The 27106-nt window shown below is 37.3% G+C and overlaps 1 protein-coding gene across 1 annotated transcript in view; it reads left to right on the forward strand.

Annotated features, from left to right (window-relative positions):
* UNC13C (unc-13 homolog C) overlaps positions 1 to 27106 on the forward strand; it is a 678662-nt gene that overhangs the window by 353973 nt on the left and 297583 nt on the right. Inside the window, exons 16-18 of the mRNA XM_005685753.3 lie at positions 13632 to 13788; positions 25023 to 25091; positions 26713 to 26802. Of these exons, the coding sequence (XP_005685810.2) occupies positions 13632 to 13788; positions 25023 to 25091; positions 26713 to 26802 (316 nt within the window). The remainder of the gene's footprint in view (positions 1 to 13631; positions 13789 to 25022; positions 25092 to 26712; positions 26803 to 27106) is intronic.

The raw sequence follows: 27106 nt of genomic DNA on the forward strand, positions 1-27106 counted from the left end.
AGTGTGACAAAGTCTCTGCTTACATTGGAAATACTCTGAAGCAGAGGTTGGCAGGTTTTTTGTATGGGTGTGAAAGGCCAGAGAGTAAATATTTTCAGTTCTGTGCATCCTACAGTGTCTGTGACAGCTGCTCACTTTTGCATTCCTAGTGCAGAAACAGTGTAGATACTAAGGGAACAAAATGGCATGGCTGTGCTCCAATAAAACTCTATTTTAAAAGCAAAAGCCATCAGCTGGGTTTGACTGTGTACTTTTACCAATTGCCAGCTTCTCATCGAAAGAGCAAGAGTAAGGTAGATAGACATAAGGGAAAAGAATACCTGCTTTTTGTGGGAGAAATTGACAAATGAACTTTGACAGTAACAAAACGTGGCACATTATATCTACTGATGGTTACATATTTGATTTGATATTGATATTTTTATTTATTAAATGTTTCTTTTAAGATTGACCAAGATGACATTTCTCTTGGCTCAACAAAACTTTAGACAGGCTTCTTTATGCCTCTAGGCCCAGGGTCTCCCCATCACCTTGGCTCTTACAGAATCTAAAAAGTCTAACCTCAGATACCCCTGCCTTCCCTTTCCTCAGAGCATTTATTTTAGAAAACTTACTATTTTTTTTCTCTCTCCCTTTAAGATATAAAAATATTTAAAGCCTCTTGCCAGTTTTTCAAGCCACAACCAACTTTTTCATGTACTTGGGAGCCATCTCTTTAAAATGTCCTCATATTACTTAGATATAAAAAAAAAACCAACAACACATTTGAGTCAGCCCTAATGAGGTAGATGTACCTAGAGCCTATTATACACAGTGAAGTAAGTCAGAAAGAGAAAGCCAAATATTGTGTATTAACTCATGCATATGAAATCATCAGTACCATCTTTCTAGATTCCATACGTTAATATAAAATACCCTCTTATTTTTAAAAACACAAAATTAAGAAATTCAGCTTCAAGAAAAAAACATATGACCTCTCTATATAGTAAGGATACTTCTGCATTTTGGAAAGGATAAAACTGCTTAATTCTCTGCACTTCCCTAGACACCATTGGATCAAAAAAATTTAATCACATTTTCTCTTGCTATTTAAAGACCCTCTATGTTTAGTCAGATCCCCAGGTAACTTCATAATCTTACTGTTTTATTAGAGTTTGTTTGGTTTCTTTCAAGAATACTCCCATTTCTTTGAAGATGGATTTGGAGCACAAACAAATAAAGAGGAAGTATGTATTAAGTCAGAGAGTCTGATTATACATTATTAAATTTTCCTCTTACATATTTCTCATCATAATAAGGAGCCTGAATCTATTTTGCTGGAAAATAACCTGAACATTAATACCAAACTTTCCAGTCCTCCAAGGTACCTCCTGCTTACTGTAAATGTTCTTTCCTTTTACCACAGAACATTAGCTATCAGGGCACAGTGTGTTAGACCTATTTGTTGCAAAAAAGTCTATCTTTTGTTTTGGAGCACTCATGAGAAGGAGGAAGGGGATTACAATTTTCCTATTTGGACAAGTGATTGATCAAGGACCTGGAGGATTTGTTCCCACATGGTAAATGCAGCCATCCATCTAACGTAAAAGCAATTTTCCAATTTGTGACAGTAAGAATGAGAGTCTGTTCCCTTTTTCAAAGGGGCACGCTATTCCACATGTTTAGCATGAGGCTAGACATAAAACCTGTTTTCATCATTTGGGGAGTGTTAGAATTTTTTTTTCATTTATTCATTCAAACATATGTTTTTAATAATGTTCTGGCAGACCAACTGTTCACCCCTGAACACAATTAAGAGAATTTCATGTCAAGCATTAAGGAATAAATTGTCCTCTAGAGGTGATTTCTGTCAAACAAATACATTTTAACTGAGTGTTTAATTTGAGCCTTTCATTTATTTTAAAATGAAACCCATTATGTCTCCCAAAATTTTAGATTATATTAGATTATAGTCATGCCTCTATAGTACTGATAAGAGAAAAGCATTAGTTTGTTTTTTTTAATCTTAGTATTCTTAACAAACAACCTGTACTTTGATACTGGTCATCCTAATCTAATTCATATTTGGACCAGAGCTGTTGAGATACACTTTACTTTAAAGTCACTAGTCATTATAGCTGTTTGAGCTATGAGCCTGCTTTCTAAAGAGAGTGCTGCTTAATTGAATCATCAATTCATTTAAAAAATATTTATTGAGTGCCTATTATATGCCAAAAGTTTTCTAGGCACTGAGAATATATCAGCAAGCAAGAAATTAAGGTCCAGTTTCTCATGAAGCCACTTTCCAGAAGATGTAATTCATTATCTGATAGACACTCTCTGAGCATCTAAGTGCAAAAACTTGTACAGAACAGTGGAAATATGGCAATATCACTTCATCCCCTGTGAGGGAGAAGAGGAAGAATAAATTACTTAATAACAAGACAGTATAATGAAGGCATGATTGTGTGCTGCAAGTGAGTACACATGGAGGGACCATTCCAGGCACAGATGGGGGAAGGTTTCGGATAAACCTGAGAGGCAGGCAGCATGAGGCTGTCATGCTTACTTACTCTTCAACTTCCATCATTCCTCTAAAACGTATGCATTTCATACTTTCCTGTCCCTCCTCACTGGCCTGGTACTCAAACTGTCCATAATTGAGCTCAAGCAATCCATACTATTTATGAAAAGCTATGATGCTTTTGGCCAAAGGAGAAATGATCTTTAAAGGTTTGAGCTCCTCATTACTGATAATGATGAGTAAAATCATTGAAATGCATGCTAGTCTGAATTTTTAAGAGCAAATGTGATAGGTATTATTTTGCATGCATGCTAAGTTGCTTCAGTTGTGTCTGACTTTTTGGAACCTTAAGGACTATAGCGCACCAGGCTTCTCTCTCTCTGAGATTCTCCACACAAAAATACTGGAGTGGGTTGTTGCCATACCCTCCTCCAGGGAATCTTCCCAACCCATGAATCAAACCCACATCTCTTACATCTCCTGGATTGGCAAGAAGGTTCTTTACCACTATCACCACCTGGGAGCCCATGAATATTATTTTAGTGTATTTCAGTGTATTTCTAACATTAGGAATATAGGTAGTCTTTCCTTTCATCTTCCCTGGTGCCTCAGATGGTAAACAATCTGCCTATAATGCAGGAGACTTGGATTCAATCCCTGGATTGGGAAAATCCCCTGGAGAAGGAAATGGCAACCCACACCAGTATTCATCCTTGGAGAATTCCTTGGCTAGGGGAGCTGGCAGACTACAGTCCATAGAGTCGCAAAGAGTGGGACGTGACTAAGGGACTGATACACACTTCCTTTTGTCTGTCTTTTGTCCATTCCTTTTGTCTTATATTGCTCCTCTGAAATCTCCTCAAAGACTCTAAGAATCACTGCATTTTGGTGCTTCTTTCCAATCACTCTGCTCTAATTTTCATAATTGATATTTCAATCTTTTCTATCAAAAGCATTTCCCATTCTTTGAATCCATAAGATGGGTGTGATTAGGGACTATGCTATGCTCCTTGTCCATACTCAGTCATGTCTGACTCTTTGAGACCCTATGGACTGTAGCCCACCAGGCTTGTCTGTCTATCGGATTTCCCAGGCAAGAATACTGGAGTGGTTGCCATTTCCTCCTCCAGGGCATCTTCGGGACCCAGGGATCAAGCTCTGGTCTAATGCATTACAGGCAGTTTCTTTACTGCTGAGTCAACAAGTAAGCCTGTGATTAAGGACAGTTGTCAATAAAAAGACAGGTGAGTTAGATGATTGTCTTATTTTCATCAAAACAACAGCAAGTGAGCTGAATCCAGATTTATTATTTGAAATCCCTGTCAGGAAGATCCCCTGGAGAAGGAAACGGTGACCAACTGTTGCAAATCCAAGAGGTTGCAAAGGGTTGCACATGATTTAGCAAGTAAACAACAACAATTTCCTAATATTTTCTCAATAGTATTTTGAATGGTTGATAGTGTTGTAACAGTTGTGTCAACTGGAAAAATACCAGTAACTATCTCATTATAAGCAATTTAAGCATCGTTTTGGAGTTTGCGACTTTTAACTTTCCCCACAGCATTGAAATTCCGTTTGTTAAATTGGTTTGACACTAAACCCATTTTCTTACAAAAGCGGTGAAGTCTTTTTAGCATTATTAATCCATTGTTTCTAAATCATGTCTTCCTGGGGAAATGTTAAACATTTTGAGATATTACTCAGTAGTAATTTTGACCTATAGTATTTGAAGATGGGCTGTTTGAGGGAGTGGTTTGCTGTAGAGATATACTGTCATTTTATTTTATTTATTTTTTCTTTTTTTAATATAAATTTATTTTAATTAGAGGTTAATTACTTTATTGTATTCATTTTGCCATACATCAACATGAATCCGCCACAGGTATACACATGTTCCCCAATGTTCATCGCAGCACTGTTCATACTGTCATTTTAAATTGCTAATTGTGCCTATAATCCTGTTCCCGCTCTTCCTCCTCCCCCTGGAAATAATTTATGTAGTATTAGAATCACAGCCTTAAAAGGAAATGATTTTCAAGGCAATGGTGGTGGTTGTTCCATCACTCAGTTGTCTGATTCTTTGGGACCCCATGGCCTGCAGCACACCAGGCTTCCCTGTCCTTCACTATCTCCCTGAGTTTGCTCAAACTAATGTCCATTGAGTCAGTGATACTATCGAACCATCTCATCCTCTGTCATCTCCTCCTTCTCCTGCCTTCAGTCATTCCCAGCATCAAGGTCTTGAGTCGGCTCTTCAAATCAGGTGGCCAAAGTATTGGAGCTTCAGTTTTAGTCCTTCCAATGAATGTTCAGGACTGATTTCCTTTAGGGTTGACTGGTTTGATTTCCTTGCTGTCCAATGGACTCGCAAGAATCTTCTCCAACACCACATTTCAAAAGCATCAACTTTGGCACTCCGTCTTCTTGATGGTTCAACACTTACAGCCATACATGACTACTGGAAAAACCATGGCTTTGACAAAAGGGACCTTTGTAGGCAAAGTAATGCCTCTGCTTTTTAATATGCTGTCTAGGTTGGTCATAGCTTTTCTTCCAAGGAGCAAGCGTCTTTTTATTTCATGGCTGCAGTCACCATCTGCAGTGATTTTGGAGCCCACAAAAATAAAGTCTATCCCTGTTTCCATTTTCCCCCATCTATTTGCCATGAAGTGATGGGGCCTGATGCAATGATCTTAGTTTTCTGAATGTCAAGTTTAAAGCCAGCTTTTTCACTCTCCTCTTTCACCTTTATTAAGAGGTTCTTTAGTTACAAAATTTTTGCTTTCAGGCATTAGGATGATGTCATCTGCATATCTGAGATTATTTCTATTTCTCCCAGAAATCTTGACTCCAGCTCGTGCTTCATCCAGCCTGGCATTTCTCATGATGTACTCTGCATGTAAGTTAAATAAGCAGGGTGACAATATACAGCCTTAACCTATTCCTCTCCCAGTTTTGAACCAATCCATTGTTCCATATGCAGTTCTAACTGTTGCTTCCTGACCTGCATACAGATTTCTCAGGAGCCAAGTAAGGTGATCTGGTATTCCCAGCTTTTGGTTAATTTTCCCCAGTTTGTTATGATCCACACAGTCAAAGGGCTTTAGTGTAGTCAATAAAGTAGATTTTCTTTTCTGGAATTCCCTTCTTTTTTCTATGATCCAAGAGATGGTGGCAATTTGATCCCAGGTTCCTCTGCCTTTTCTTAATTCAGGCTGTACATCTGGAAATTCTCAGTTCACATACTTTTGAAGCCTAGCTTGGAGGATTTTGAGCTTTATCTTGCTAACATGTGAAATGAGCACAGTTGTACAGTAGTTTGAATGTTCTTTTGCATTGCTATCTTTGAGATTGGAATGAAAACTGACCTTTTCCAGTCCTGTGGCCATTGCTGAGTTTTCTAGATTGGCTGGCATATTGAGTGCAACACTTTAACAGCATCACCATTTAGGATTTGAAATGACTCAGCTGGAATTCCATCACTTTCACTAGCTTTGTTCTTACTAGTCCTTCCTAAGGCCTATTTGACTTCACATTCAAAGATGTCTGGCTCTAGATGAGTGATCACGCCATTTTGGTTATCCAGGTCATTAAGACCTTTTATGTACAGTTCTTCTGTGTATTCTTGCTACCTCTTCTTAATATCTCCTGCTTCCGTTAGGTCCATACCATTTCTGTCCTTTATTGTGCCCATTTTTTTCATGAAATGCTCCCTTGATATCTCTAATTTTCTTAAAGAGATTTATAGTCTTTCCCATTCTATTGTTTTCCTTTATTTCATTGCATTGTTCACATAAAAAGGTTTTCTTATCTCTCCTTGCTATTCTTTGGAACTCTGCATTCAGCTGGGTATATATTTCATTTTCTCCTTTGCCTTTTGCTTCTCTTCTTTTCTCAGCTCTTTGTAAGGCCTCCTCAGACAACCATTTTGCCTTGTTTCATTTCTTCTTCTTGGGGATGTTTTTGATCACTGCCTCTTATACAATGTTATGAATCTCCATCCATAGTTCTTCAGGCACTCTATCTATAAGATCTAATCTCTTGAATCTATTTTTCACCCTTTCACTATATGAGGGATTTGATTTAGGTCATACTTGAATAGCCTAGTGGTTTTCCCTACTTTCTTCAATTTAATTCTGAATTTTGCAATAAGGACCTCATGATCTAAACCACCATCAGCTCCCCATCTTGTTTTTGCTGAATATATGGAACTTCTCCATCTTTGTAAAGAATATCATCAGTCTGATTTCAATATTGACCATCTGGTGATGTCCATGTGTGCAGTCATCTCTTGTGTTGTTGGAAGAGGGTGTTTGCTCTGACCAGTGCATTCTCTTGGCACAACTCTGTTAATCTTTGCCCTGCTTCATTCTGAAATCCAAGGCCAAACTGCTTGTTCTTCCAGGTATCTCTTGACTTCCTACTTTTGCATTCCAGTCCCCTATGATGAAAAGGACATCTCTTTCTTTTCTTTTGGCATTAGTCCTAGAAGACCTTGTAGGTCTTCATAGAACCATTCAACCTCATCTTCTTTGGCATTAGTGGTTGAGGCATAGACTTGGAAATGATTAGAGGCAAGAAAGTTTGCCTTGTCAGTAATCCTGCATAAAGAATGGGCACGCACAAACTGAGAGGCAAGTACTGCCAAATTGAAGACCATGTAGAAGTCTGTTAGCTGAAAACTCTCCAAGTGCAAAGGATGCCCCAGTATAACTCCCCTGTCCCCTACTTCCTGGCCATCTCAACTATCCATTCGTGCTGATGAATCAAATGTTGTTGGTAGGGAAAATAATGTGTATGACTTGGCTGGATGTGTTCTCTGTATTCAGAGATTCATAGCACATTAGATACTGTAAGAATTAGATCTTCTCATAGCCTTTTGATTTTACGGATGGATTGACTGAATCTACAAGTGAGAAAGTTACTTTTCTGATGTCACAGCCTGAACTAGGTTTAGAATGAATCATCTCTACACCATGGTACCTATAACTCTTAATTGGCCACTGATTATCCCTCCCTAGCCCAACCACTTTCCTCCACATACCGAAAAAAAATAAAAAGCTTTTTGTTGACTATTCCTGCAAGATTTCTTAGAAAGGTAGCCATTACCCTAATGAATATCTTTACTTCTTTGAAGTTCATCTCTTTTTTATTTTTGTCTTTTGCTCATCTAAAAATTATACTTTGATGCATACTACTAACTATATGATATTGGCTGCCTAACCATTTATCAATTAGGGTTAAAAGTGAAGGTGAAAACGGAAGTTCAGTATAGATTATTGTTTTGATACCAACAGCTACTGTGTTTAACTTACTGTACTCATAGTCATAGTTTCTAAAGAAGTACAGGTATTTTTACCAGCTAGGTAAAATATTATATTTCTTAGAGTGACTTGGAAATTCTCTTTCTGGGTTTCAGTGTCAGCATTTCATTTTTAGTTAATATCAAATGCTTAAACTTTTAATCCTGGTATTCCAACTGATTGTTTAATTCCTGAGTCACTAGTTCTGAAGAACATTTTAATATAAATTCCAAAAGGTGACAACTTCTTTTTAAGTGTTGTATCTTTAATTGTTGGGTATATTGAGACATGTTCAATGAAATTCTGACCAAATTTAGGAGGGTCATATTTATGACTTTGATCTATTTTCCGTATAACAACAAAAATTTTGTTGTTTGTAATTTTAACCAACTGACAAGAAGAGCACCATAGTAATGCTAATTTGATATTGAAACTGGTATAAAAATCTAACAGGATGAACAGTATTATTTAGTGAAATGTTAACTTTTCCTCTTTGCCCTTTGATTTTTCACATCTTTACCATTTTCATCCCTATATTTTCCATTCGAAGTTATGAGACATCATTTTATTACTATCTTTAAAATTAATTCTTGATATTTTTTAATTGTTATTGGGGTACAATTTACAATGATGTTAATTTCAGGTGTACAGCAAAGTGAATCTGTTATTCATATCCATACATCTACTCTTTTTTAGATTCTTTTCCAAGTACTGAGTAGAGTTCACTGTGCTATACAGTAGGTCCTTATTAGTTATCTATATTATTATACATGGTACTGTGTGTGTGAATCCTGTTCTCCAAGTAATATATTTTATTATAAAACTGACTTCTATTTCTTAGTAATTTTATAGTATTTTTTTGCATTTACTCAATCAGAAATTAGGTCTATGCTACATTTTGAAACAAAAGATTGTTTTATGGATGATTTGTTTAACTTCATCCATAAAAACCTTATTTAATGATACTGTAAAGTATAATATAGGTTATGCAGTTTTACATTGTATACTTGAAAAGTTTTACTCTTTTATTAAAAAAAGAAAAATATAAAGAAAAGTTAACCTTAGTCAAACAAAATTTAAAAGGAGTTGTATTACTTTGTTTCTTATTGGTGCTAAAAGTTCAGTTCAGTTCAGTCACTCAGTCGTGTCTGACTCTGTGCGACCCCATGAATCGCAGCACGCCAGGCCTCCCTGTCCATCACCATCTCCCGGAGTTCACTCAGACTCACGTCCATCGAGTCCGTGATGCCATCCAGCCATCTCATCCTGGGTCGTCCCCTTCTCCTCCTGCCCCCAGTCCCGCCCAGCATCAGAGTCTTTTCCAATGAGTCAACTCTTTGCATGAGGTGGCCAAAGTACTGGAGCTTCAGCTTTAGCATCATTCCTTCCAAAGAAATCCCAGGGCTGATCTCCTTCAGAATGGACTGGTTGGATCTCCTTGCAGTCCAAGGGACCCTCAAGAGTCTTCTCCAACACCACAGTTTAAAAACATCAATTTTTCGGCGCTCAGCCTTCTTCACAGTCCAACTTTCACATCCATACATGACCACAGGAAAAACCATAGCCTTGACTAGACGGACCTTAGTCAGCAAAGTAATGTCTCTGCTCTTGAATATGCTGTCTAGGTTGGTCATAACTTTCCTTCCAAGGAGTAAGCGTCTTTTAATTTCATGGCTGCAGTCACCATCTGCAGTGATTTTGGAGCCCCCAAAAATAAAGTCTGACACTGTTTCTACTGTTTCCCCATCTATTTCCCATGAAATGATGGGACCAGATGCCATGATCTTCGTTTTCTGAATGTTGAGCTTTAAGCCAACTTTTTCACTCTCCTCTTTCACTTTCATCAAGAGGCTTTTTAGCTCCTGTGCACTTTCTGCCGTAGGGTGGTGTCATCTGCATATCTGAGGTTATCGATATTTCTCCCAGCAATCTTGATTCCAGCTTGTGCTAAAAGTTACATAAAGACATATAAAAATCAACAATAGAGCAAAAGTTGAATTAACATTTAAAATATGTATGTATTATATTTTTCCAATTAGGGCAATAAAACATGCTAATGGTAAAGTGTTTTTAAAAATAAAAGATATGTTTTTTAATTACAAAAATATGTAGCACCACCCAGAGATAACATTTTGACCATTTTAGTTAATAGTATTTCCTACCAAGTTCTTAGTTATTTTTGCTGTTTAAGTGTGTGTGCTCACATGTGTATGTTGCAATAATAACATGCATGGATGTTTGCATCCTGCTTGTTTGGCAACTTACAGGATCCTTTGACTCCAAATCCATATTTGTAAACCACCAGGGTGTTACCAGTATTCACTTGCAGATCCTATAATGGTAAGTGATTTTTCAAAAATGTTCCCTCTGTGCTATGACTTTATTCAAATGCCATGTGCTTTTAGATTGAGCAAAGATTTTTATGTGCTCCTATTGGTGGGCTCTGTGGAAGAGCCAGATGCCTTTTCTGGATAATGTAAACAACCTGTGAATTCTTGTCTTGCTAGAGCATAACATCAAAGGCTGTATTTAATCTCCCGGGTATACTATTCTCCGTGTTTTTCCAGCCCTTTCTTCTAAGTAGCTTCAAATCCCATTGCCCGTCCCCTGTTGTGCAGGCTGTATTGCAGTCTTGGGAGTTGTGTACTCTTTAATGGTATAGACTGAGAAGGTGTGGGAAACAAGAGTCAGCTTCACTGCCTTGGGAGGCCATTCACCATGGAATAGGAAAGTGAATAACAGCCTTGCTGGCCAGCAGCCTAGGGCTCACATTTCTGATGTGGGGGTTGTAACAGTGTATGGTTCCTAGAAATACCCTCCCATTTCTTCCTTCGTCAGGTTAACAGTTTAAGAGTTTAGACGCTAGTTACTCACTGAATATCTCTCAGTCTACTCAACTGCTGTAAGCTTAGGCAAAATCCCTCCCAGATATAGGAAGAGCTTTGACTGCCACACCTGATTTGTAGCACTGGTATGATTTCACATCCTTTTTTGGGGTTTGTGGCTATTTCTACAGAAGATCAGAATAGATCATGTACAGCTGGCTACCTCCCGTCATACCCCACAAATCATCTCAGTTACATTTGAATCAGGAGGTAAAATATTTCTGTCAGGTCACTAAGATGAATGCATGCCTGACGCTCAGGAAAATTTAAAATACTGCTCTCAGGGTACCAATTATAAGCAGAAAAGAATTCACCTTCAGAGTTGTGATCATTATGGCATTAACTGCTATGCACTTCCACTCAGTGTTCACAGATCAGTTGGATGTTGTAATAAACTGTCATACTCAAAGTAACCAAGCACACATCCTATGCTCTAACTCTCCTTAAATACCAGTAACTCATACTGCTTTCACTTGGTTTCATTAAACACTTAGTGGCCAACTCCTGTGTACAAGAAAACACTATGCTAGAGGTGAGCTGGATGAAATGACAACTAAGTGTTCTGGAAGCAACAGATATGTACACAATATATAATATACAATATTAGAGAGGGAGAATAAATTAAGAGGTCACCCTGGTGGTTAAGAGAGATGCTTCTGAACTTGCATTGCCTGAACTCTAATCCTTAATTATCTTACTTGCTCTGTGACCTTAGGGAGAAAAAAAATCAGAAAAGGAAAATCTATTTGATGACAACAAGTGCAGAGGGGGAATGAGACTTTAGAAGCACTAGAAGAACAAGACAAGACAAGACAAAACATAGCATTCCTAAGGCTACCTGGTTTACATGGTGTCCTTGTGCTATTCTTGGCAGAAACAGCAGCTTTCCGCCTGGTATTCATACTTCCAGAGGCCACTATACATTTTCAGGTATATCATGGCTAAACTCCAGTTCACAGTTGTTTTGTTAGGAAATTCAGATTTTAGAGAAATAATTGAGGTTTTTACATTTGGGAGATAAGAAACAGTGTGATTCTGTGATTTTTAGATTATCTCAAGGTGCAAAATATCTTGTTCCTTCTGACTATGGTATGTGAAGTGCTTAGTCATATTGAATTCAGGGCAGAAAGGTCATTTTTTGCTTCTACATCCCCTAGGTGGTTTTTCTGCTTCCAATACCTACTCTTTTCAATCCGTCTTTACACTTCAGAGTCATCTTCCCGGAGTCACCTGATGGTATCACTTCCAGCTGCAGGAATTTCAGCCAAACTCCTTAGCTAAAGATCAACAAAATATGGTCTCGATCCATTTCTCCTGGATCATTTTCTGCTACTTTCTAACTTTCCATCCTCTTTCCTCTTGATGCAACCCCCAGTCACTCCACTAACATTGATTTTGTTACAGTCACACGATGTTTGTTTGTCAAGTCCAATAGTTATTTTAGATTCTTAGCAAAGAGTCAGACACGACTGAGTGACTGAACTGAACCAAAGACTCTTTCAATGCACCTATCAGCGTCGGTCATCCTTAACCCTTCAAATCTCCTATTCCATGGGTTCCCTAATTCCACTGGCCTAGCTTTCCTTTAACCTATCATTTAAAATTTTATCTCAGCCCTAGAATTCACTTATTTTTCTTCCTATTTAATCTCCAGGGTATACTAGTCTCTGGGTTCACTACTAATCTCCAGGGTTCACTATGTGTTGGTATTTCCCAGGTTCCATTTCCTGACACTGTTCATTCTACTTGATTTCCCTGGATAACCTTATCCATTCTCATGGTTTTGAAGTGATCCCCAGACTGAAGTATTCAGCCCAGGTCTCCAACAACCTGGTGGACGTTCTTACATGAAAGCTCTACAGGTGCCTTAAACTCAACTGAATGCATAATCCCCACCTTAATTCCCTTTCTTCTTTCTACTTCTAGGCTCACTTGGCAGAAGCATCATTCACCTAGTCATCCAAACTAAAGACTTGGAATGTAACCGCTTCTCTTTCTTCTCTCTCATTCATCAAGAACTGAGTCCTAACAGTTTTTTCTCTCAAAATTCAGAGATGCCTAAGTGGTAGACAAATTACTAAGATATGAGGGCAAAATGGGATCAGATTATGTACTGAAAATTTCTTTATTCCATGGATGTTTTATCTTTTCGCTTATCACAAGCTGTGCTTTCAATTTTTAAGTCTTTTGTTAGAATTCAAATGAAATAGGTTTTCCTGAGAGAAGTAACAGAATTGAATACTTGATGCTTCTGATGTCTATAAATGATACTATTATTCAAGGTTTAAAAGAAATGATCTTTAAGCATAAAGCTGGCATAATTTAATTTGTCTTCACTGTTCATTTGTTTGCTTAATTAAATCCACGATTTAGCAAAATCTCAGAAAATAAAACTGCTTGTGGAAACTACTCCTTAATGACAAAAGCTCACAGACTGGACTCAGGTCAGATGTTAAGTTGACTTGTTTAATCATTGTGCAATGAAAGGAGGGAAAGGAGGGCCTCCTGTTTACCTTATTGATGTGAGAAGAATGCAAGTGTGCAAGAACATTCTGGTTGTAATACAGCACTCCAGGAACTAAAATCATTAAGGTCAGAGTTGCCAGAGATGATAGGCTCCTGGATGATTGCTTTTCGACAGTGTGAGATTCCACTGGAAATAGCACTTTTTGTGTGTACACACAGCACTCTCCAGTTGAAATAAATTGTGCACATGTCCCTGTGACAAATCACATTCTAAATAAACCACTTTACATTTGTGAATGAGAAATTTTTAAAAGGCTGGAATTGTATTATCTTTCACTTAGGGGTTGTAAGAGTTTTCTCTCCTTTTCACAGATACAGTCGAGGAATTGTTTAATTGCTGATGTTAGAGGATATGTTTCTATGTGAATTAATTAGGTTCTGTTTTTAAAGTGCTTAATGTTTTTTGCCTTACAGGCATTTTTCCTGTCTGTCTTCTAAATACATGTGCCCTGGTGTCCCTGCTGTAATGAGCACCTTGCTGGCAAATATAAACGCTTTCTATGCTCACACAACCATTTCAACAAATGTGCAAGTTTCTGCCTCAGATCGATTTGCTGCTACCAACTTCGGAGTAAGTGTTATTTTTTTAACTAAAAATTTCTCTTAACTTATTACAGTTAGATTTTCAAGTTTTGGATTCCACATATCTTAGAATGTTGCTGCAGAATATACATCTTAGGAAGAATCTCTTAGTGCATGCTCATTCGCTCGGTTGTATCCAATTCTTTGTGACCCCGTGAACTGTAGCCCACTAGCTTCCTCTGTCCATGGGATTTCCCAGACAAGAACACTTGAGTGGCTTGCATTTCCTTCTCCAGAAGATCTTCCTGACCCAGGAATCGAAGCGGAGTCTCCTGCATTGGGAGGTGGATTCTTTACCACTGAGTCACCGGGAAGCCCTTGTCTCTTAGTATAATAGACTAAAGTTTGAAGTTTGACAGTCAGTAGACATCTTCATTAGATTAAATCTTCATATATGTAATGGTTTTTCTAATGGAGGAAAACATATTTTACAATAGAGTAGAATTTATAGGAAACGTCTCCATGTATGCAAATTTTCAGATAGTGTTCCCAGGTAATTGTGAGCTCAGTTGGCTTCTCTAGAGCCTTTTGGGCTCCATTTACACTTCTTATGGATTTCTACTGGTACTAATGGATAAGGACATATCATCTAAGTGAAAATGAAAAAGTGTTAGGTGTATAAAGAGACTGAGAAAACTATCTGTACCTAGTTAAGACTGTCCACCTGATATATTCAAATGCATTTAATAACATGTTGAAAAGTAAAAATGCAGGATCCTAAGGAGTCTCAAGTATTTATCCGTTGTATCTGACGCTGGAACCCATTCTCTATAAGCATAATGAAATTGAAATTGACAAGATCGGAAATAAGATATAAATTTATGGTAATCCCAGTAAAGTGATGAAGATCTAAACTGAGAGTTGGTGGAGATGGGATTGGAAAGAAAAATTCCAGAGCTTTTCAGAGCATAGAATCGACAGTTCTTTGTGTCTTTAGGCATGTGAACAGTGAGGGGAAGGGAAAGATGCCTGAAATAGTCCCCAGATTTTCACCAGGGCCTTTGTTAGGCAGTAGCTCTCTCTCAATAACCATGTAAGACAAGTAGTTCTATACACATTTGTTTGTGGAGGAAACTAAGATCCACTGTAGGAAAGTGGTTTCCATGACACCATAGTTTCTCTTCTCACTGTACTTCCAAATTGGTTCCTGAATAGATTTTTATTATTGATTGTGTTGTTAGAAGTCAAATTTTGAGGTATGTGTCATAGAGTAGGAACAAAAGAGACCTAACAAATAAAAGGTTGTAAAGTACTACTAAGGCTACTCTTTCCTTGTCCTTTACATCTAAAAGAAAGTGCGTGGGAAATGTGTGAGATCAGTTGGAATGAATTAAAGGAAAAGGTAATTATTATTTATTGACAAATAAAAATACATACTAATAGAAGAGGACACTTTCTGGGTTAGGAGTCATGGAGTTTGAGTATGTATTCAAATTTAGCAAGTCAGTTCAGTCATTTAAGCCTCAATATCTCAGTATATTCAGTGAGGATAGAAAGTTTTGTTCTAACATGTTTCTCAAGTTTAATATGGAAATCAAATGAAGTAAAAGATAAACTAGTTTTTAAGACTTCAAAGCTCTCTCTAAATATGAGGTATGAAGAGTTCATCTCTCCTGATTACCTACAGTATATACAATACAACATCAGCTACTTTTGTTAGACAGATTGACTCTTGTAAGAGCTGGCACCAAAGAAAATTCCCTAACCAGCTCAACAAAATACTGTTATGGCCATTACCACATCACAGAACAGTTTTTGTTATAAAAAATCTCATCTTGATAACAATATTCATTGTCTTGGGATTTTACCTGTAACATAAAGTGTTTGGTGTTATGAAATTGTTTTGCTTTTAATATTATGCCTGGGTATACTGTAGAGAATAAGCCAATCTTGTGGAACACTGAGCCCGTCTACCTCTGAGAAAAAGCTGCGTTTATATGATTAATTTCCACTGTAAAAACTACCTGGAGGAAAATGAGATAGCATGCTTCATGCTGACCGAAAGAAGAGGAGCCAAATTGATTTCACTACTTTGTAGTGTTCTAGTGGCAACGTAATTATTAAAAAGTTCATTTTGTAAATCAAATAATTTATAGAAGATGGTCAAATAAGAAGTCTTTTTTCAGATTACATCTTGATAACTTGGTGATTTGATACATAGGCTTGGCTAGATTTTTCTCTACCTATTGAAAAGAATCCACTTTGCTCAAGAGAATACATATACAAAAGTATAACATTCCCTGAATCCGCTTGGCCTAAAGTTCTTATTAATCTGATTTCTGAAGCTGATATTGTCAGTTGTGACTCAGATTGAAACACCATTATATAGCCCCCTTTTTATCTTGCCCAAAGGTGTAATCTAGACACATTTGATTTCTTACCTATAAGGATTGTAACGCAAACATATATTTAAGAAAAGAAAATCACTACTCTTCCAAATCCAGATTTTTTGTGTGCAGTGCTATTTAAAGTCATGGTTTAGATGAATAAAGTGAAAACATAGAACACATGTGTGTGAAGAGGAGGGGCAAGCAAAGTTCACTGAGAAAAATTGTTAGACAAATTGGGTAAAAAAGATAATAAAAACCTGACATTATGAAAGACAAGGTAAAAATACTTTAAGAAAAGAGGAGTGTATCGCTTTGTCAACTGTTGCAAAAAGTCCAAGTAAGATCCAGAAAGAAATGAGGTTTGGCAGTTAGGAGGTCATTGCTAAGTGAAGTGGTTGAGATTAAAGCCTAATTTCTTAGAAATCCTCAGTGAATGGCGTGTATGAATAGTGGTATAAATTAGGGTTTGTTTAGTCCCTAAAATATAATGCAATCATTTAAAGAATCAAGTTTTTTTTTACTTTCAGTAACTTAAAAATCAAGTTTTTAAAGGAACATTTATATAACTGAGCAATGCCCATGAACTAATTGCAAATCAAAACATATGCATACAAAACTCTGTATATACTCTAATTCTAGCACTGAAAACACACACACGTACGTGCATGTACATACATAGTTACTGGTTTAGAAACAACCCTGAAAGAAAATGTACCAAAATGCCAATGGTGCAACCACTTGGTAGGAAAGAGCTAATTTTTTTTTTTTGGTGTGTTTGTGGTTGGTGGAGGGCCGTGGGGGTTGTATTCATCTTTATATTAAAGTTGTACATTTTTCTATATTATATTTTTAATTTATAATAATGAAAAAATAGAGAAAATGTGTGAGGAAATTGAGACTAATCTGTTAAGCAACTTGAATGAAATGGTAAGAGAGATTGGTTAAGATTGAAAGGCTTTATCATTAAAAAAACATGTTATTTTTACTGTCTGGGAGAGCAGGAGTTTTTAGTGTTTAATAGGATACACTGACTTCCCTGGTGGCTCAGACGCCTACAATGTGGGAGACCTGGGTTTGGTCCCTGAGTCGGGAAGATCCCCTGGAGGAGGAAATGGCAACCCCTCCAGTACTCTTGCCTGGAGAATCCCATGGATGGAGGAGCCTGGTGGGCTATACTCCATGGGGTCGCAAAGAGTCAGACATGACTGAGCGACTGCACTACTGCTACTCACTACTGAGATACACTGAACGTATGTATACATTGTTAGGACAGGAACTAGCTGCAAAAGTGATGTTGCAAATTTATCGGATGGAGCATAAGTGATTCCATCACATTCCAGAGGACGAAGAAGTAAACATGGTCAAGAGGACTGAAGGAGGAACATTCTTTGAAATTGAAAAAAAGGATAAGTTCTGCTCTGAAATTTGAGGGAATGTTGTGTGAGTCCTTGCAGAGAATGCTAAATTTTTGATATAGGAGTGAAAATTTGATGAAGTCAACATTTCCCTAATTACATTACATTACAGCATTTCCTAATCTTCTCTGATAGTCTATAGGTCAAGAAATGTCCAGGTATAAGATAAGGCCTATGATAGAGATGTGCGAACTGGAGGTGGCTGGAAAAGGTTTGGTTAAGCTCCTGAAGGGAATAGAAAGACGAATGCCTCGGGGCCTCGTAAGCCAAGTTCCTAGTAAAGCTGAAGGTCTCCTTTGGCATCAGGAAGCATAACTCTGTTGTCATAATAATTCATGTGGCTGTGCATTTTCCTCAGAATTTCTCAGCATGCAGATTCTGATGTAGTAACAGATTCAGCATAAGGCTGAAATTTTGCCAAAAAAAAAAGAGGCAATGGAAGGTTTAGGCAATCAAAAAAAGTTGAAGTGACTCACCGTGGAATCTAGGTTTGATAAATGGAATCATGATAGTGACAGAGACAAAGGATTTGGGTAGAAAAATAATGCTGCTGCTGTGCTTAGTCTCTCAGTTGTGTCTGACTCTTTGCAACCCCATGGATGGTAGCCCTCCAGGCTCCTCTGTCCATGGGAGTTCTCTAGCCAAGAATACTGGAGGGGGTTGCCATGCCTTCCTCCAGGGAACCTTCCCAACCCGGGGATCAAACCCGAGTCTGCTGTGTCTCCTGCATTCCTTACCTGCTGAGCCCTTAGGGAAGAGCCATCTTCCATATCTAGGAGAAGACTGTTGAAAATTGAGTGTAAAATAGTGGTGTCCTAGAGCTAGTTTGTGCCTGCTGACAGACAATGATTGCTGAATTTTAAAGAATATTGCAAGCTGATTGTTGAATACAGCCATCTTTGAAACTGGAAATATGGAGAGTATTTACATCATGAAAATTGGTAAATGCTAAAAATCAAGGGTTTGTTCTTTTGAAGAAATGGTTTTTCAGCACACCCTTGTGTGCAAAGATTGCTGGGAGTCAAGATCAAAGAATTTGATTCAACAAAAACAGCTTCATTGGTGTTGAAAACACCATAGGTAGAACAAGAGTTGAAAAAGAATTTGCATTAGGTGGGAGCCTGTTTTTCAACTCTGAAGAGAATAATTTAGGAACTTTATTTAGTGAGTATTTTAAGACTCTAGCCCACCAGGCTCCTCTGTCCATGGGATTTCCCAGGCAAGAGTACTGGCATGGGTTGCCATTTTCTCCAGGGGATCCTCCCCACCCAGGGATCAAAACCATGTCTCCTGCATTGGCAGGCAGATTGTTTACCACTGAGTCGCCTGGGTGGCCTTATCCTAAGACACAAATAGCAAAGAAATTATTAGTAAAATTTATGTTTATCTAGCCCCATTTTTTTTTTCTTCAGCATAGACACCTTCTTTGACATAGCCAGTGCCCCACAAAACAAATACCCTGCATCACTCATGGAATGAACATGAACTTGGGCAAACTCTGGCAGATGGTGAGGGACAGGGAGGTCAGGTGTGCTGCAGTTCATGGGGTTGCAAAGAGACCAGCACAACTGGGCAACTAAACAGCAACAACAATCCTTTATTATTACATGTATTCTTTTACTTATTCACTTATTCAAATGCATATTTATGTGATACTTCATGTAAGGCATGATGGTCGTAGAGGGGCTGAGAGATGTTGATCTCTGTACTCTGAGGCTTATGATCTAACGGGATAGTCAGATAACTGTGTGTGACAACAACCATAAATCACTCCCCAAATGGGGTGTCAAAGGAGCTCATATTTATAAATGTGCTCTGAGATTGAGGAGGAGAAAGTGATTGATACTCTTCAAAGGCTCATGGAAGCTTGCCAAAAGGAACAGTACTATTAAGGGTGAGCAGTACTTTTCAAAGTCCAAGAAATAGTAGGAAAACTACCTGGGACTTTGAAGTAAAGACAAGGAGAAGATGCAAAAGTAAGTTAAAAGGGTGTGTAGTGTGCCTACCGAGGAGGGCAGATAGACTAAAAGATAGAAATATAAGAGATTGTTGTGTTGCTGGATTGACATCAGATGACTGAGGGCCTTTAATGCCCACTAAGATATTTGGACTTAATTCTTGAGGAATCATGTAGAATCTGTTTGAATTTCTGACTTAGAAAGTTCACTCTGTAAAGGAAAGTTTGGAGGTGAAAGAGAGATCTGTATCAGGCAGGGATTCAGCTCTATGGTGATGAATGGAAACTAGACTTGTGGTGGTGATCCCTATGCAATGTATAGATGTGTCAAACTATAACACTGTTCACCTGAAACTTATGTAATAATTTAAAAATCAGCTCTTCCCCTTGATCACACAGCCATGTTCCAACATATGTGTTCCTTTTCCAAATTCCTGAGAAACCTGAAATTTCTGATAAAATGACAAGAAATGCTTGCAATCATAGAAAAAAAAAAAAACAGAAAAAACATGATGCCTAAAACAAATTGCAAAAAGAAAAGAAAAAGAGAGAGAGAGAGAAAGGACCTGAGAAAATATTTGAAGAGGTAATAGCTGAAAACTTCCCCAACATGGGAAAAGGAAATGGTCAGCTGAATCTAGGAAACCCAGAGAGTCCCAGGCAGGATAAACCCAAGGAGGAATAGACCAAGATACATAGTAATCAAACTGACAAAAGTTAACAAAGATAAAATATTAAAAGCATTAAGGGAAAAAATGATCAATAATATACAAGAGAACTCCCATCAGGCTATCAGCTGATTTCTCAACAGAAACTCTATAAACCAGAGGGAATGTTTATGTTGATGGAAGCGTCGGTGTGTTTAAATTGATAAAGGGAAGAACTACAACCAAGAGTACTCTACCCAGCAAGACTCTAGCTCAGATTTGATAAAGAAATCAAAAGCTTTCCAGACAAGCAAAAGTTAAGAGAATTCAATACCACCAAACCAGCTGTACAACAAATGCTAAAGGAACTTCTCTAGGCAGGAAACAAGAAGGAAAAGATCTACAGAAAATAAACCCAGAGCAATTAAGAAAATGGTAGTAGGATCATGCTGCTGCTACTTGCTGCTAAGTCGCTTCAGTCGTGTCCGACTCTATGCAACCACATAGACGGCAGCCCACCAGGCTCCTCCATCCCTGGGATTCTCCAGGCAAGAATACTGGAGTGGGTTGCCATTTCCTTCTCCAGTGCGTGCATGCATGCTAAGTCGCTTCAGTCATGTCTGACTCCGTGTGACCCCATGGACAGCAGCCCACCAGGCTCCTCCGTCCCTGGGATTCTTCAGGCAAGAATACTGAAATGGGTTGCCACTTCCTTCTCATAAATATCAATAATTTCCTTAACTGTAAATGGATTAAATGCACCAACCAAAGACATAGACTGGCTGGGTGGATGAAAACGTGCACTTGTTTATGTCTGCCCTTCCACTTACCATATCACTCTGCTTGACCCCCCCAAATTGTATGTAACTATTTTATATTGTTCAGTTAATCATGTTCCTGTTATGGCTTGTGATTGTAATTATCTTTTTTTTTTTTTGTCAGCCTATCGATTGTGAAAACTGATAAACATCTTTTATTATTGTGAAAAAAAAAAGGAACCTAAGAAAGAAAAGTGCTTTAAAAATTTAAAAAAAAAAAAAATTGGAAGTAAGACTCAGAGTCAAGAAGAAGCCTATCTAAACTTTAGTCAAACTGAGCAAAACATTAGACTTTCTTGCTCAGTGGATGATAATATCTCAGTGCTTTTCAAGTTTGCCTATTTAAGTGACTATATACTCTTTGAATTTATGTCATTTATTAATTAGTGTGTCATTGATAACATTGTTTCATTAGCATTTTATAATTTTATGGTATCCCTGCAAATATCAGTATTAATCTCAAATCTACAAGGAGTGCAAATATGTTTCTAATATATTCATACAGTTAGCATTAATTAAATTATCAAAATAGCCTATTCATTAGTTCTACTTGAAATGTTGCTGTTCAGCCTAAAGAATGACTGCTTTTGATATCATCTAGAAAATGCTTTCTAGAAAATACAATTTTCTGATCCAGGTCAGAATACGTTTATCCTATTCTTATAAATTTTGTAAAAACCTAAGAGCAGGTTGAACATGCAGCTAGGGCTCATCCCTGGGAAGCTGAATCAAGTGAAGATCCCCCAGAGCTTAAACACCATTAGCTCAGGTAAATCTACCACTGCTTTTGGAGTGAGATACTGAGAAGCAACCAGATTGAGAGAGAAGCTGGGGGTGATGCAGAGGTTCCTTATCACCCTTTACACACCTTCCTTATAATCCTTCCACGATTCCCAGGATCCTAGGGAAACTTACTAAGAGTGTCCTTGTGGGATAACAACTGCTTCCCCCTACTCAAAATACTCCCTCTTTCCTTGGGCCAAAAGTGGCCCACCAGCTGGTTTTGTATGGCTTATAGTTAAGAATAACTTTTACATTTTTAAGTAGTTTTAAAAAATCAAAAGATTACCATTTTTTCATGCATGAAAATTATATGAAATCTACATTTCAGTATCCATAAGGAAAATTTTACTGGGAAACAACCATGCTCATTTATTTATATATTGTTTGTAGAAACTCATGTGCTGCAATGGCAGAGTTTAGTAGTTGTGACAGAGACCACAGAGCTGCAAATACTCACTGTCTGGCTCTTCATAGGCAGTTTGTGGACCCCTGGTCTAGAGTATTCTTGTCAACTAATTAAAACTTAATTTTTGATAACAGGTAATGCTTACTGCTAATGTTATAGATTAGGTCCCTACCAAATACCAGGCATAATGTGGCAGTTTCAGGAATGCAGCATGCCCCTTGGGAAACATTTTTTAATCACACAGTCTTTTCTTATTTCTCAAATCACACCATGTAGGTAATAGGCCCCCTCTGCTCTCACAAAGCCAATCTCACTCTAGTTAAATAGAAACATGGTAAATAAAATTAAATTTCAAGCTGTCCTGCTGTTTAAAAAATGTCTATGAAAATTCAATCAGCAGAACACTTTTAATTTCATATCATCTGATATTGTTTGGGATTTAGCAACAACAAGCCTGGTGGTTTTCTCTCCAGTTTTCTATTTTCTTTGAATGTAAATTGTCCAGCTGGGCACTGAAGACCTAGGTAGGAAGACCAAATGCATAATCTGTATCAGTCAGAATTTTGTTAAGCTGCATGAAACAGACTAAACAAAGTTAACTCAGTATTTTTTTCCCATGTAACCTAAGTCCAGAGGTGGTAAGGATTTCAGGGCTAATACAGCTGCTTAGGATTGCAATGTTTTGAAAGGATGGACAGCCAGAATTAAGGGTGAAATGTGGGGGCTCCTAGCTTCCTACCTCATCCTTCTTACCATTTGTTAAGCTTTTATCTTATAGCCTCAGTATATTTGACCTTCTCTTATCTAGCCTGAGTTTAAAGTGGAAAAAGGAGGGACACACAAAGGGCAAATGGAAAAATGGCCTGACAAATAATTATATGGCAAACACTAATATTATACAACAAACTCTGCAGGACATTCTTTTAGAATCTTTCTAAATAATAATTCACTGATAATATTTTGGCTAGTTCTATATCTCCTTTAATAAGCTAGATACATCTTATTGGCCAAAACTTTGCTACATGGCCATTCTAAGAGTTAAAAAAAAAAAAAAAGCCTGGGAAGGTAAGTGTTTCATAAAGGACACATTTGACTCTTGAGGTTCTGTTAGTAAGGAAAAGAAGAATGGGTATTGGGCAGATGGCCAGATGAGTTGGTCCCAGTGTGTTTGGGTCATAGCATGATTGACTAGAGTCATGTCAGCTGTCTTAATGATTCATACCAATCACAGAGGTTGCATAGAGCATTCAGAGACTGACACAAACACAGTGATTTTTATGATCATTGAATGATTAACTACTGTGACCTAAACTGATGATTGTACTGGCTCTTTCATTTTTCTGTTTTGATTGAGAGTCACTGACCCACATCATTGGGTGATGAGGGGTTAATAAAGGGCAGTATAGGTCACCTCCTCCCCTAGGAAGGTATGATAGGGCATAAGAAAGAAAACTCCAAGACATTCATTGTGTTTTGGGGCAGCTTTCCTGGAGAATCTTACTTGCCTAATAAGATGACAAGCTTCTGGAAGACAAGTTTCTTTTCTTAGACTCCTTCATTGCCACCACAGGCGTTAGTTAACACAGCAGCCATACCCAAACTTTGTTCACTGATGTATAAACCTGATAAAAGGCAGTCTATTCAGAAAATTGAAGTCTCAACATTTTTATCAACTCCTGTTAATATTCAGCTCATTTCATCAAGATCAGTGACTCTAAGGAATATGAGTTATATACCCCATAAATCTACCTTTTATGTGAAACTACTGGGAAAAATTTCTACTTTTGCTAATACAGTATAATGTAATATTTATAGAATATTAATCTAGGGATAAGCCTTTAATGTCATCTAGCCATCTCCCTATTTTTTTTTTTCATTTTTGTTTGGAAATCAGGGACTCAGACTGGTTTTTGTCGACCTATAACTTTTTTGTGTGACTTTGATGGTTTTCACTGTATCTAATTTGTATAATTTATTTAATCCACATACCTATATCTTTATGATTATTAGCAAAACTACTTAATGCTTATCACCTATCATCTTCAAATCCTTCTCTGAAGAGGTCAGTCCAACCCTGAACAATATCAGAAGAAGGCATCAGTAGTTTTTGTTCACCTGATTTTTATACTTTTTTTTTAGCACTAAATCATAATTATACTGTAAAGGCAGTTGAACCTTTCAGATTATGAAGTCTATTACCAAAAGGGAAATGCTTTTTGAAATTGATTTTGACAAAAAGAGTAGTTATTCCCACTTCCATAGATTGGAGAACTTTAAAAAGCTATGGTTTAATTTTGGAGAGATGGTGTGGCATGTGAGGGTTGTAGGGGGTTGGGTTGTATTTTTCTTCCTGACTCATACTACTGTGTTGTCTGGACTCTTTCTAACACAGCTCTCTGGATACTGTCTCATTCATCAGAGAGAGGCGGTGTGACTTACAGAAAGAGTGTGGATTTGGTGTCAGAGACCTGAGCTTGAATCACAGCTACTGCACATTCCAGCTCTATGATCTGGGAGAAATAACTGACACTTTTTGACCTTCCTTCCTATAAAATGGTTTTCTGTGGTGGCTCAGTGGTAAAGAATCCGCCTGCTGATGCAGGAGACATGGGTTTGATCCCTGGGTTGGGTAGATCCCCTGGAGAAGAAAATGGCAACCCACTCCAATATTCCTGTCTGAAAAATCCCACAGACAGGGGATCCTGGTGGGCCACAGTGCATAGGGTCACAAAAGAGACAAGACATGAAGACTAAGAGCCACGCCTTCTATAGAATGGGGGCCCTAACTCAGACTAGTTTTGTTGTGAGGAATGCATTTAGAATGATCATTGATTTCCATTTTCCTCTTTTGTGTTTTCTTTGTACAGAGGGAAAAATTCATAAAACTACTGGACCAGTTGCATAACTCTTTAAGAATTGACCTGTCAAAGTATAGGGTATGTATAAAATTATTTGCCTAAAGGTAAAATGCTGTGCTTGGCTTAGATCACTTCTTGTCATATTGTGAAAAAGGTATCCACTGTGTAAGAGAGAAGTAAAGATAATGATCTTGTGTCCTGTCACAGTAGGCAGGTCTCCTAAATAATCAAATAGACATCCCTTGCCCAGGTACCTCACTCCACTTCAGACTACAACAATGCTCTGTGTGTGTGCGTTTGTGTCTGTGTGCATGTACACATATTTCTTTAAATATTTTAATAGTCATCAGATTGAGTGGCCGACTGCTACTTCATGGAGTAGAAGTATGTGGCCCAGGCCTCATCTTGAAAGCTCCCCCTTCTTATGAGACATTCTGCTGATACTTCCTCAGCTTCTGAGACTCCTGGTAGTAATGCTTAGTTCACTCCTGGATCAATACAATGTGTGTTTGTGAAGCTGCCCAGAGTTCATTGTGAACAGTTCTATACTTTACCTCCAGGTGAAACACACACAAACTCACACAAATATATTCATGTATGTGTATGTATGTGTGTAAAAAGACACATATAATTTTAGTTACAGAATACCTTAATTACAAAAAAATTAATTGCATATTTTGTTTACCAAAAAATCTGTACTAATAGCTATTATATCTTTACTTAATGGTTTATTCTAAACGTGTTTACATATGTCCACATATGTATCTCTTCAATATTCATTTTTGTTTAGTATTTTATTGAAGAATATCTTTAATGCACATTTCTGGAAATTATAATACCAGATTTTGTCTGACTCATCTGTCATGTTGGAACTGGGACCAACACTATGAGAAGGGAACTGCTATGCCAGGTGGTGAAAATGACATTTGGGGACAAGAAGGACCTTGAGGCCACCACATTCACCATCATTTTGACACCCCAAATTTGCTTGAGTTCTTGAATATCTATTAAGAAAAGTTACCTGTATTTTTTCTGATGACTATTTAAAAAGCCTATCTGGAAGCATGTTAATATGGGAAATTTCTCAATGCTAAAATTGTTTCTTTAATATTTTAATAATTATACCTTTCTTTTTCTTTAGAATTCTGAACATCTGTTTTTATATGACATTTCTCACCAAACTTTTTGTTTAAATCCCAAATACTTTTTGTAGAGAAGTACAGTGCAGTCTAATTTTTATCTTTTTAACTTTTAAAAGTTTCTTTATGTAAAAAAGTAAATATAGCACATGTAAAGGCTCCCGAAAGTATTTTCAAAAAAAATAACCTATCTTGCGAAAATTATAAAAAATAATTTTCAAATAGATACTGACCTTCCCTCTTTCAGTAAGAATACTATTTTATGAATCAAAGATGAGTAACCTAATAGTGCCACATTAATGATATTATTTTGTACATTTTTATTATATTGTGGGAATAAATAGAAGAATGACTTTCTAAGACTAAGACAAGACTATCTCCAACATTTTTACCCTCTGTAATATTTTATAGTAAAAATGTTGTGAGAATACTGTGGTGATACTTTCTAAATATATCATGATTTACTTACCTTTTTTCTTTTTCCCACAGAAAGCTAGTTTATTTCCCACTGGAGGCTTAATGCTGGTAATTTACCCATTTCTTGTTTTCTAATTAATCAGGAACACTTTCCTGCCAGCAATGCGGAAAGACTGCAAGACCTGAAATCAACTGTTGACCTGCTAACAAGTATCACCTTTTTTAGAATGAAGGTACATCATTTATTTATTTATTTATTTATTTATTTTGGTCACTGTCTCCACGTGACATACATTTATTCCCTGGTAAAGTCTTGTTTTACCTGTCTCTTGATAAACATTATTCATCCCTGGTGAATAAGATGTGGTGCCTTTGCTAAATGAATGTTATAATATAAAATGTTGAGAAAAGGATTATCCCAGATGCTTAGGATATTCTGATACATTTGGCTCAAATTTAATTTTAAGTTAAATCCATCTTAAACAAAGCTCTCCAATGAGTTGACATGGCACTTACTTAAAAATCTCTGAGAACATT

This window comes from Capra hircus, chromosome 10 (genome assembly GCF_001704415.2).
Source record: "Capra hircus breed San Clemente chromosome 10, ASM170441v1, whole genome shotgun sequence".
NCBI lineage: Eukaryota > Metazoa > Chordata > Mammalia > Artiodactyla > Bovidae > Capra > Capra hircus.